Source organism: Nymphaea colorata, chromosome 11 (assembly GCF_008831285.2).
Source record: "Nymphaea colorata isolate Beijing-Zhang1983 chromosome 11, ASM883128v2, whole genome shotgun sequence".
Lineage (NCBI taxonomy): Eukaryota > Viridiplantae > Streptophyta > Magnoliopsida > Nymphaeales > Nymphaeaceae > Nymphaea > Nymphaea colorata.
The window spans coordinates 7,028,030-7,041,450 of NC_045148.1; the positions used below are offsets into that span (position 1 = coordinate 7,028,030).

At 37.2% G+C, this 13,421-nt stretch overlaps 1 protein-coding gene across 1 annotated transcript; it reads right to left on the reverse strand.

Moving 5' to 3' along the window:
• Nucleotides 1-4,383: 4,383 nt before the first annotated feature.
• On the reverse strand, nucleotides 4,384-5,264 carry LOC116264466 (17.1 kDa class II heat shock protein-like). The gene has a single exon (XM_031644713.2). The coding sequence runs from the start codon at nucleotides 5,068-5,070 to the stop codon at nucleotides 4,582-4,584; it is 489 nt and encodes a 162-aa protein (XP_031500573.1). The 5' UTR covers nucleotides 5,071-5,264; the 3' UTR covers nucleotides 4,384-4,581.
• Between the last annotated feature and the right edge of the window lie 8,157 nt (nucleotides 5,265-13,421).

A 13,421-nucleotide genomic window follows, 5' to 3' on the forward strand; every position in this document is an offset into this window, starting at 1 on the left:
GAATTCAGATTTGGCTTTGGATAAAGAATTTCAGTTGTTCTAGATATAATAGATCCATAGTAACGGGCAACATTTTGAGACTGATTTTTCCAGCCTTTATATTTTTTTCTCACTCTCTCACCTACTCTTTTGTTCATTGCTTTCTTCTTTTATATTCTTTATATTTTTTCACAATTATTCTCTTTTTTATACTACTGTTAGTAGATCATAGAAAAGGAACGTTACTTAAAAAAAACCACTCTCAAATTGGGACTAGATTTAATAAATTCCTTCTTATGCTTATCACCTTTTATTAAGAAAAGGATAAGCATAGATCTCTTTATGCGAAAATAAGGCTGTTTAAGTGCAGTAAATGCAGTAAAAGACTGACAGATTTCTAATGTACTCAAAAAAGCGTTGTGGCATAATGTATGGTGCAACCAAACAAAACCGAGGTTTCCATCACTTCCTCATATATGAGATCCAAGGTTTTAGTTCACTGAGGATCTCATATCACAATACATGAAGTCACATAAATTCTTATGGAACCTCCAAATTAAATCCAATTTATATGAGGATCCTGTTTTTCTTTTTTTTTTTTGTATATATGGAATCTAGGCTTGGGCATTGCCCGATAAGAGTCGGGCCTGGCAGGCCCATGCCTGAAACCCAAGCGCAGGCCCGGCCTGGTTAAAATAAATTTTTTAAATATAAAATATTTTTTTAAAAATAAAATATATATTATTAATAAAATGAAAATAATTTCGAAAACTTTCTGGTCCAATCGAACCATATCGGGCAGACTTGTGCTGCCTTTTTCGGACCCGAACCAGGGCCCGATCGAGCCGGGTACAAGGTACCCATCGGGCTAGCAGCCCACCTCTACTAGAATCTAGTCCTTGTTTACTTGCGGGTTCCATCTAAAAGGGATTTCACATTCGAGGCACACAAGAATCGGGAAGTAGCATAAAAACTAAGGTGTCTCTTAATATCAATGTATGTATAACAATATGGGCATAATGTTTCTGTCTATTACCAAACAAACCAAACAAGAGAAAAAAGAGATGGACATAATGTTTCTCTGTCTATGACCAAACAAGAGAAAGAAAGAGAGCTGGACCGAAGCTATGCAGATGATTTTATAAAAACATTAATATATATGTAAACTCTGTATGTATTTGAAAACATTTTATGAAAGTGAATTAATGAAATTAATTATCTATTTCTGATGAGATCTGATATACAATTACTTTTTTGAATATCAGTGCGTTTAGCTTGTATAATAACCTTTTGTGTATGAAAAAATCTTATTTAGTTTAAAAGAGAGTCAAAGTTGATTTGTTGTGATTCATTAAGTCGTCACCTAAGAACTGATTACTAAAAAGTAATATGATATCATGCCAACGTTGAAATTAACCACCATTAATTCTTCTTGGAAATACCATGGCACTTTAACTCAGAGTGCAAGAAACTATCCAGCAATGCAAAATCCTCTATTTTTAAGGGTGAAACCGAATCATATTTAGAGACCCAACTGTTTGAATTTAAAAAAAAAAATTAGGATTGAAAACATGGAGTTTGGAAAGTTAATCACAAACTATTTGCATGACAGATGGATAGAGAAAGAGTGAGTTGACATGACTTGCTTAGAAATTTTGATGCTAAGAGCATACCAATCCAGTGCCCGACCCAATGCTCAGCCTTATGTCAAAGAAAGAAAACATTCATTTCAACATTTCGGAAGATAATCCTCTCACAAGATGTTATGAATTTAGGGTTTTGAATAAGTTTGGGGCAATAGTCCTTTCTTTTTGAGCTTGATTTATCAATTAAGAGTTCTTATTTCAATCTGAATTCCATATTATTTAGAAATATCATATCATTCATGCATAAATATATGTTTTGCTTTGTTCTACTTTCAGTAATGTGCTTCATGGTGTACATTTTATGTAGTTTGCTTTCGGGGTGGAGTCAAGGTAGGGCCCGGGCCCTAGCTCTACTCATTTTTTTTTTTAAATTTCACTTGTTCTATATAAAAAAATTTGAAAAATGATATTTCTGTTCTAATAAAAATTTCGAAACTTTTATGGAGCCCGCCTCATGAAAATTTTTCCGGCGCCACCCCTGGTTTCATTCACTTCAAAATGCACATAATAGAGGAAGATAAAGCTAAATAAAACTGATGTAGCATATGACCCGAGCTGACCACGGTACAAAAGAGTAGTTTGGAGCGGCTGGTGTTTAGAGGGAAGCCTTGCTAAAACTTTTTTCAGGGGGGCTTATTGTGGTTTTAGAAACTTTCACAGGGGCCAAACTAACTTTTTTGGAAACATTACATGTAGAGTTTTAAAATCTAGGGGGCTCATGGCCCCTCCTAGTCTCTCCCTGGCTCCGCCACCGGTATAAAGACATATACATCAGGCCATATACCGGGCTTAAAACTATTTATCCAAATATCCAAGCAAGCCCTTTGGAAGGCTAGATCTATCATTATTCTTGGTGCATTCCGGTTTTCGATTTAGCTCGGCGATGCTCGTGGGGTTAGAGGAGAAATCTTCTTCTCCACTGCGTCAACTCTCATTGGTGAATAAATTATGGTAAAACATGGCTACTTGTTAATTTGTTGGTGAATACATGTTTATATTCTTATATATTTGTCTGGAAATGCCTATAACTGAATCATTTTGTGCATCTTGTTACCTATTGGATCACTTAAGTCTGTGCAGTTGCTTGTCCTTTGCATCAATGCTGTAATTTTTTACTGACAAAATTGGTTTTGGTTGTTACAAGCACAAGTATGAAGTATGTGGCAGCATGTATGAAGTATGTGGCAGCATGATAAATATCGTTCGATTAGTGATCGATGGCATACATTTGAAATGCGTGTAACATACAACTCAACGTTCTAGCCGATTTAGTATATGCTGGAATTTTATGTGATTCACATATGCTGTTTGAGTACTTGTTTATTATTGTTTTTGCTTTCATGTCATTTGCTTGCTATTCATTTTGTTTTGTCTTCCTTTTTCTATTTTCAACCATTCTTTTTGTCATCCAAAGATTTCGATTGCCGTGTTTGCAGGCAAATGCTCTCTTATATACATACATACATACATATATATATACATACATACATATATATATACATATATATATATATATATATATATAAGAGCAAACAGGCTGCATGTTACAATGCATTTATTCTCAAAATTATTGAATGAAGCAACTGCATGGAAGGTTTTGCCATGCACGGATATGAACACCTATGTTCTCGAAACATCTGCTTTAAAACATTTAAACTGAAACGCATTGTTCTTCCATCAAACACCTTCATAGGACTTGTATTTTGAGTTTCATTATCACGGTTTCTACCTGCAAAAAAAAAAATAAAACCTAGACCCAGCAGGGAGGTATATTCTCTCCATAATGGTGAAAATAGACACAATAAATGCAAATTGATTTTGCTTTTCATGAGCTTCATGCTAATAGAAGAGATAAAAGGAGAGAAAGAGAGCCTCAACAGTCAATTCCAGCTAGAGGAGCATGGGTACAACCCATTTTCTTCTCCAGGATACTTAGTGCAACTGAATTGCACAACATTGTGCAGATTTTCAGTCTGCAACTGCACTTGCATCAGTTTATTTGAATGTATGGGCAAGAGATCTTTGAAACCTGAAAACTTGATGACAGATGATCTCAGATTTCTCAAGTTAGACATGCTACATCTTATCTAAAGATCCAAAATAAGTTGAACATAATGATTGTGCTGTTGGAGAAAATTCAACACAGAAGCACAAGAGGTTAGTTAATGAAATATAACTGTGCATGATTTGCCTAACTTCTTTACACACGACCCTGTGAACAGAGTGACTACCAGCCATCTTTGTTGGAGAAATGCAAATGGGAGGCAGACAGATTTATCATGCCACAAAGCAGCATGAACATTTAAAGATCAGTCACCCTTTACATGCTTTAAAACGAAACAAGTCATCCATCAACTTCTGATCTTATTAATCAACCAACGATCCAGAGGTCATTCTTTTGGCATGCCCTCGTGAAGAAAGCACAAAAGTTGGAACTGCATTCGCACTTACGATGACGATACCATATTTTTTTGGTTGCTCAAAGAACCTTTGAGACAGACAACCAATCGAGCTCTAACTGTGAAGCCTTACTACAACCACAAAACCCATACATTTTGACACAGCTCAAACAGGAGAATGGCAGTCCGGAAGAAACCCAATTTCAATGGCAAACAAAAGCGAGTAATTGCTTGTATGAAGCAAGCGCAACCATGCATCCCAAGAGGAGTGGTTTCTGCATTAAGCGAGGGCCACCATTTTGTTCAAAAGAAAGGGTCAGAAACATTAGACAAAAGTCAATTGAAGCATCGCCACAGTATTTAGAGTATGAAACTAATTTAACATTCAGAAGCTTTTATTACGGATGGACACTCATGACAAATCATCTCACATCTGACGGAAACAACAAAGATGAAAAAAGAGACGAATGAGGCATGACAGGAACAAGCAACAGAACTAGTATGCTAGGGCGAAAACAGAGCACAAACAGAGACCATAGATAGAGGAGCTCTATTTCTCAAGCCACCTTGACCTCGATGGCCTTGGGTTTCTTGGGCTCAGGAGGCGGCAACTTCTGCACCGTTACGGTGAGCACGCCGTCTCGGTACTCGGCCGAGATGGCATCGGCGTTGGCGTTCTTGGGCAGGTTGAATTTCCTCATGAACTTCCCCACCCTGCGCTCCATCCTCAAGTACTTCACCTCCGCCTCCTCCTTCTCCTTGTGTTGTTGCTGTTGCTCCTCCCCCTTCCTCTCGCCGCTGATGCTGAGGACATTCCCCTCCTCGATCTGGACATTGATTTCTCCGGACTTGAGCCCCGGCATGTCGAGGACGAAGACGTAGGAGGAAGGGTACTCCTTGATGTCGGCAGGCGTGGAGGCCATGGCCTTGGTGTCGCGCACGTAGCTGCGGGTGGGCACGTTCAGCAGCTTCTCCATCTCGTCCGGGACGCTCAGCAGCTGGTTGAGTGTCGACATCAGCGGCTGCTCCACCATCAGCAGATCCATTTTTCCCCGCCTTTTCCCTTTCCCCTTCCTGTTGGTGCGGAATTCCTTTTGCTTATGCAATGGATACCCAGTAAGCGACGCGAGCGAATTCTTCGCCTTGCGGTTTGATCGAGCGATTGTTGATGGGAAGCGAATGGGCAATTTATAGTGGAAAGGGAGAAGTGTGATGGAAGGTTGCAGAGGGAACCAGAAGGTACCCGACGGAGGGAAACCGTTATTTCCGGAAGCTTCTTTGAATGTTTCCCGCCTTTCTCGACTTCTAGAAATTTCTGTATTGCTTGGACGCTGCAAAAAACTATTCCGGAATCTGCACGGTTTGCTTGGCCTTTGGACCCGGACAATCTCCGACCGAACTGCTTACGAAAATTGGACCTTAAAAAAAAAAAAACATCCCGTTAAAAAAAATCAGATCAGATTTCAATTTAACAAATAGCATCTAATTAGATTCGGATTTAGTTTCAATTAAACATCTTATATGCAACGTTCATACATTTTAAAAGTGTATTCAAAAGAAGGATGTGGATGTGAATTCAATCATTCGATCCGGATTAGATTCAGATTGTGAATTGTAGTTTGGTAGATATGGTATAAATTTTTCTTGTTTCATATTAAAATCCCAATCTAAATCCAAATATGTAAACATCTGAAAATACAGATATAGTTAAGAGTATATACGTATCGGATTTAAATCCAATCTATCCACATCTCTACATCTGCGCAACAGCTTGCCCCATTATGTGAGGCCCTTCATGTTTCCCAACAATTATTTAAGATAATTTTATGACAAGAAAATGAATCCCATATCTGAAGATATGCTCAGAAGTTTTTGGTACAATGTCAGAACTAGAACAATATGATCAGATATTTCGTAAAGTTCGAATCATAAATAACTTCTATTATTAATCATATCTGTTTTTTCGGATATTCATATATTCGGATTCGAATTCGGATTCAAATTCGAATAAAAAAAGTCATCTGAATCAGTATTTGAAATCCGATTTTACAATCTGAATCTGATCCAAATCTTATTTTTATATTTATATCCAAATCCAAATCCAAATTTTGATCCGAAATTTGCCAATTTTCAAAATTTAATACATGATATTTGTCTAAAAATGAATCCGATCCGAATCCGAATCCGAATCTTATCTGATATTTATGTATATCCAAATCTGAATCCGATGGGTTGTCATTTATTAAATCTGAATCCGATCCGATTTCCTAATCAGATATGACATTTTTTTCCATATCCGATTTTTTCTGATCGGTTTGTTCGTATATCTAATTCAAATAGAAGATATTGACATCCCTAAGTGGAGGCTTGTATAGGCACATTGACCATGAATGTTAATTTTGGGGTCTAAAACGACTTTCCAAAACTCACAAAGGAGAAGGAAAATTATAGTACCATCAGTGAAAAAGGTGAGCATCTTCTCAGACCTAGGGTTTCAACGACATGTACAGAAAGACCCACTTTGCTTTTCTTTGCTAATTGCCAAAAGATTCCATTGCCATGTGAGTTTGAACTTTAAACCTTGGGTGTAAATTCTAGCACAGTAAATTGAAGTGCAGTAAACTACCTATTCTTATTCTAGCCTTTGAAAGTTGTCCACAAGTGTAGCTTTGAGCAGATACTCCTTGCTAGGAAAACTTACATTGGCAGTTCTTACTTGTTAATTGGCCTATTAACTTGTACGCGACCAGCCAGACAAGGTTAGTTCTGAGTTCCGCTCTGGGAGCTTGGCCTCCCCACCTTTACGGCTATTTCTATCTAACAAAAGCACACTATTTTATGGAGCTAGTGACTTCTTTACTTTCATATACGTTGCTCTGGCTTTCTTTCCATGTTTCTTGAAGAAAAATCTTGTGTGTGATTAAACTTCTCAAGTTGCAAAAACTGTCATTCCTTTGTGAAACTTCATGCACCAGCATGTGCTTAGATCATATGGTTGCGGACGCAGAGTCGCAGACACATGTGTGAGCAATTTCATAAAGCTTGGGTGTCAGTTAAAATTGTACACCTTGCACACAAACACATGTTCTTGTAGACATAAATAGTTCTAAGTTCTAACTTTTCAAGGAGTAGCTGGCCCAACCAAAATAATAATAAAAAGTTTTTCAAACCTAATAAAATGTGACTGGAATTGGTCAAAGTTGATTCAAGTTCAACATGCTTTAGGCATGTCTGAACTGTTTCAAGGATGGACCGATGTTCTAAAATTGTTTGCACAGGTGCTGCTGCCTTTAGAGTCTTCGTTGACATAGTTATGCATCACTGGTAAAAGAAGAATCATCTCAATTCTGAGTCTCATCCTTGAAGGCGAGGGTGCTGTATTATTTTTTGAAGTCTCAACTCTGTTTGTTATCATAACCACTTCAATGTTTAAAACTATTTGCTGAGTTAACGAGCCTTTGCTGTCATAAATGAAAAGCAAAAGCTTCAATGGTGGATAGAGAGCTCCAGTCTACAGGCAACGTTTATGGATTTTTGGCCATCCCTATATCATGTTAGATGGCAATCTCTAAACAAAAGTGTCGACAAAGTTTTCTAAACATCTATGTTTCTGATTTACCACACCAGAATTTGCTGGCCTTTCTGCAAATAAAAGATCTGGGAATCTAAGGCAAGTTGATCTTAATGAAACACTTTCAATGCTGCATAGAAAGCTCCAATCTAGAATGAATGCACTGCTGTCTTCCTTGGCTCAACAAGCAATTTCTATGGTGCTTAAATTTGGTAATAATGAACCAAAATCATTTATTTTTTCTTATGCACATCAAAATTGAGGAGGGCGGCAGTAGGGGAGTGCACGATAGATGATGACGGGAAAATGGGTCAGTCAAATCCTTTGCCTAAGATGTTATGACGGGTCTAATGATCTATACTTCTGTTATTAAACTTCGATTATTGGACAAGAAATTTCATGTTGTCAGGTTTTTCCGCTTACACTTGCTCCATTTGCTTGAATAGGAGCTTTTCTTGACTACAAGAGCAACAACATGGAGCTTAGGAAGAACATTCTTTACTAATTATTTATGGTTCTGCACTCCTAGTAAATCAAACTTATGTGTGGCTTTTGAGTAATCGAAGATGGTTTATCTTTGGTTTCTGTTACCACCTTCTGTTATCACATTGAGAAGTTTCAGTTCACATTTGCAGTATATTATGAGCATTTAGAATTTAATCATATAAATTTACTTAATCAACTTTCGCCCGTACAATTGAACTGAACAAAGCAGCCATATGAAGTTTTAAATTCCTTGGTCATTCATGAATCATCAGATGCTTAGCGCTCTGCCTCTCTATCTCTCTGTCTCTGTCTCTCTTTTATATATATGAAAGCTAAATCCTCACATCCCACTGTTGGGACAGCCCATACAAATGAGCTTATCTCTTCTGTTTAAGCAGGACTAGTCTGACATTTTGAATTAAAAGGTGACTTTTTCTATCTGAAGATTCAAGTAAGATCAGGCACGCTGACAAAACTAATCAGATGTTCAAGATTCGCTCGTTCAAGCTCCAGCAATACCTGCGGAAGCACCAAGCTAATTCAGACATGACAGAAGAACATACGTTAAAATTTTTTCTATATTTCAGAACACACAAAAACTCAGAAACATACAAAATTTCAACTATCATACCCTGCATAATTGTCATAATCTAAAGAACAAGTGCATTTTTGCTATAAACTTACTTCTGAGTCAATTGTATCATGTTCTAGATATAAGCATTTTCTGATGCAAAAATCAGGTTTTCGAATCTGTGAAGTGTGAACTGCTGGACAACCTATGTTTTTGTCCATGTGACTACTGGTCTCAAACTTGGCCTAGCTGACTTAATCCGACCGTCCAAACTGTCCCGAAGAAAGCTCTCAATATGGAAGTTCTGTAATCTGGATACAGGGAGACGGTTGAGACCCTTAAGCCATGTAATCTTGCTGACAACTCCACTATTCTCTTCATTCTTCAAGAAACACAAAAGTTATCCTTGTTCTCTTTTAACTTTTCACTTTTCAGCAAAACAAGCTTTTGAAATATCCAGATATTGATAACGGATTCAAGTTCCATTTGTATCCATGGAAGCTATCTCATCTGATCTCTTTTGCAAATTTCACAGCTAAGTCTGTTGGGGCTGAGATTTGGTATTTGTAGAAGTTTATAGTTCCCTAGGTAGTAGAACTTTTTTGCATTTTCGATGCTTGATTGTCTGTCTGTCATCTTCCTGGAAGAAAAATTGAGAGAGAGAAAAAGCAGAGAAAAGTGAAAAGTTCGGTCATTTATCCGAACTTTATAGTAAAGATCTTGCTATCCAGTATGCTTAGAAATCCCAGTATTTTTGGAAACTCCATGCGGTTGACCAAGTGATATGATTGTAAAACGAAGCCAATTGACCTGATCGTAAAAGGAACCCAATGGATGTCTCTGTCAACCAATTGATCATTGTAAAAGGAATCCTATGACTGTTCTTCGCATAGTTGCTTAAGAAAATTCAATTGCTCGAGTACATTAGTAGCCTGCTCATGAGTAAAATACAAGTCCTTGATGACATTACTAGGACATGTAAGAGGGAATTTTCAGTGGCATACATATGACAAAACATGAGCTTCATGAACGATTCTGTATGTCTGCACTGTTTGTTTTGATAAGTGAGTGGATCTTGGCTTGAGACCGAAGGTGCCTTTAGTGTCTCCCTAGCCAATTAGATAGAGAACCATGAGAAATGACCTGGATCATCTGGTCCCCTATTTGATCTGGACAAAGCTAGAAATGGTTTAGAAAATAGGTGACTTTGTTTCTCAACTATGCCAAGGGCAATTATGATTTTGTTAGCTAGCTGCAAATTTTGAAAGATATCATTCATGAATTCAATGTGCAAAATGTTTAAATAGGTCTACTAATTTGTGCAATGAAACTTGGTCACCAAAGTTTTCAATAGGAAATGAAAACCTAAGGGGGTTGTTTGGATTATACTCCAAAATACTATTTTAGTTTTGCATTTAGAATAGATTTTTTAGAGTGCTTTGGTGGCATAAAAATTGGGTTTGAGAAAAACCAATTTTTGAAGACATTGTAATTTCAAAATGAAAAACCGAAACCACCCTCATTTTGGGTCATTCATGAATAATCTGAATTTTAGATGTATCATTCAAACACACAAACAAGTTTTTGAGAATTCATTAAAACCAAAGCTAACTTGATGAGAACTGAACTCAATAACGAGGAGAAAGGAAACCACTAGCTATGTCACATAGGTACGGGGTGCGGGTGCAGGTGCGGGTCCCAGAGCGGCGCATCTCCAAAAATTTAAGTGCGATGGTGGTGCAAAAATATTTATTTATTATGATTAATTTATTATAATACACACACACATAAAAATTAAGAAATTTAGAGTATACACTCTACACTACACATTTTATGGATAAATTATATATGAATAGTATATATTATATACTTATATAAGTTATAAGTATTGTGTATCTGTCATATGAATGTAACATATTAAGCATTAACATGCTTACAAAGTGCAAACATTAAACAGGTAAACAAAAAACAAAAAACAACAAGGACAAAACATAGAAATGGAAAAAAAATGCTAAATCCTCTTTTTAACGTTAAAAAAATTTTAAATAAAAAAAATCAAACAAGGATGAAAATAGTCTTGACGTGGTTTGCCCGCACCCGACTCGAGTCAAACACGAATTGGGTGCGTGTCCAAAATGGACGAAAATGATGGGATGCAGCTGACCGCACCCGACCCTTGTTGACTCGTGTTGGGTGTGAATCCGAGCCGCACCCTCACCCGATTTGTGTCGACATGGGTGGGGCAGTATTTTTGCAGCGTTCTTGTGACTTAGACCGTAGGGTGGGGCGAAGAAGGAAAAAGATATCCCAAAGAAGTCGAAGGCACTTTCCCCTTCCCCTTGTTGCAGGGTTCGGGCCAGTTTTGGGACATTCATGAATTTATGGTTGTTCTTTCATCTCCAGAGTAACATCTGCCATCATTTGCAGTCAACAGAAATAATGTTCATGATAATCTAACTGATTATGGAGTTTTCACAAGCCCACCAGCTTCCTATAAAGACAAAATGAAAAACTAAAAGGGTTGCCCTTTTTCTAAAAGGCAAAATCACCATTGACAAAACAAAATGCTACTATGAAATGAAAGGGAAAATGCTTTCTATGGATTTACTTTGATCCTTTAAACGTCATATCTACTTTGCAATACTACAAAAGAATACCGACACACACTCAGTTATAAACACGCACACATAATACAAATATACAGAAATATCTGCATACATAGACGCATAGGAAGAGAGACGCACATTAATGGACAGACAGTACCCATCATACACGTGCTATCGCAAGTTATGAACGTCTCATACCCCTCCCACTTCTAATTCCTGCTTTGCTGCTCATTTTTGTTGAATGCACACCATGTGAAAATGGACTATGGTCCGGATTGAGCCTGGATTAAGCTAACCAAACACATGCACTTTCAGGTGTAAAATTCTTGAACATTTCTCGATCGACCCTTTAGTTATAAGGTGAAGGAAATTGAGCAGTTGTTGTTCAACGCATATGCGTTCGTCCGGAGCGAAAAGGGCTATCTAAATCTGTCTGTCGTTCACATGTATAATTTATGAGTGGCAGGCCGCCGCAAAATCTAGGATAAAGATCATCACAAATACACACGCAAGGCAAGCCGCAACCGATCTCTTTATATCATTTATTCATGCTGCAGAGTTATCACTGCAAATATACATTTTTTTAAGATGAGAAACCGCCATTCACGAATTGAAGGTGTTGGTAGAACTACTCAGAACACTTCTGCAAGTGCATGGAGCAGGAAGCGCCTTGAGTTGGAGGATCATGATCTGAAACGTGGCGTTTCGTGAAGGTGCCGGTGATGCTGACGATAGCTGTTTCATGAAAGAGCATTCTAGAGCCACGTGACGGACGTGAAAGAGAAATAATGCAATCGATGTCTAGAAATTAAAGAAGTGTGGAATTACTTCACAAAAAACAATATTAGTTAGCAGGAGTCGCTTTCCGTGGCTGAGATAGGCTCTGTCAGAAAAGATAGATCCGAACTTCATTTGACAGCCCTTGCATTCATCTGATCTGCCTTTTCTATTTTGGCAAGAAATTTTATTTTAGAGGCCAACTATTTATTTTGAACCCGATAAGTGCTTCAAGTTTCTGGAATTTTCTTTCGTGTCGAGCATTTTTTCTGGAAAATTGTCAATTGCAAAACATTACTTTTTGGGAAATTGGGTAATTAGCCAGTCAGTTTCACATCTAGAGATCAACAAGTTTTAGAATTTGTATTCTCTTTTCAGGGTACGTTTTATAATAGGAAGCTTTGCAAAAATTAACCAAATTAAACGTTTAAATACTTATTATGAATTATTAGCCTTCTGAGGAATGAAACTAAAGCTAGCTACAGTGTCTGAACTCGGTCACTGGCGACAAAAAGCAAGCTCAAATTAAGGTCCAATTAGTACAACGATCACATGTTCCTCAACATTGGGAAATGTAGGTGGAGGAAGGGTAATTATAGTGTTAATGGTCCATGATCGGATAGTACGATGTCCTGTAGCTAATGAAAGTAACATAATGTTTTATGGACATGCTCCAATTTTGCATCTGTTATACTACTAGGTACTATCTTACCATATTTTCATCGTTGACGTAAAACAAAGCCTTCAAGTATGCGAGTTTGGGTCCATCCATTATATCTGTTGAAAAACATAAAATCATACTAAAGCAAAAGAAAGCCAGAAGAAGAGATCAAGTTCTGTAGGCCGCTTCGTGCACGTAACCAGCATACACCGAATGTAGACCATACTACCAATATGCATATTTACTTTAATACCCAAACATTGCATGTGCACAATAAATACTTTTAATCATGTCGTTATTATCATACCTCTATCATTATCTCGTACCGCTGTCATTACTTCGTACCCCTGTCGCATCTCATACACATTATCTCATACTCGCTGTCATTATCATATTCTACTTATTATCTCATATCCATTATCTCATGTCCCATCAAATGATAGGAGTATGAGATAATGAAAGAAGTATGAGATACTGACCTATATATGAGATAATGGTATGAGCGTGAAAAAGAACCAAGATGCTTTTTTGCCGCCCATAACAGTATATTAGTTATAATGATATGCATATATGAACCAACAAATTTTATCTTTATCAAATCCCTAATTTTTTTTTATGGTTTATTTTTTGTCCCTACAAAATTTTCTGTTGGTATTAATCATTGGTATTTTTTGTCATGGTTAAAATGGTGCACCAAAAAACCATACATGACATGAAATATATAA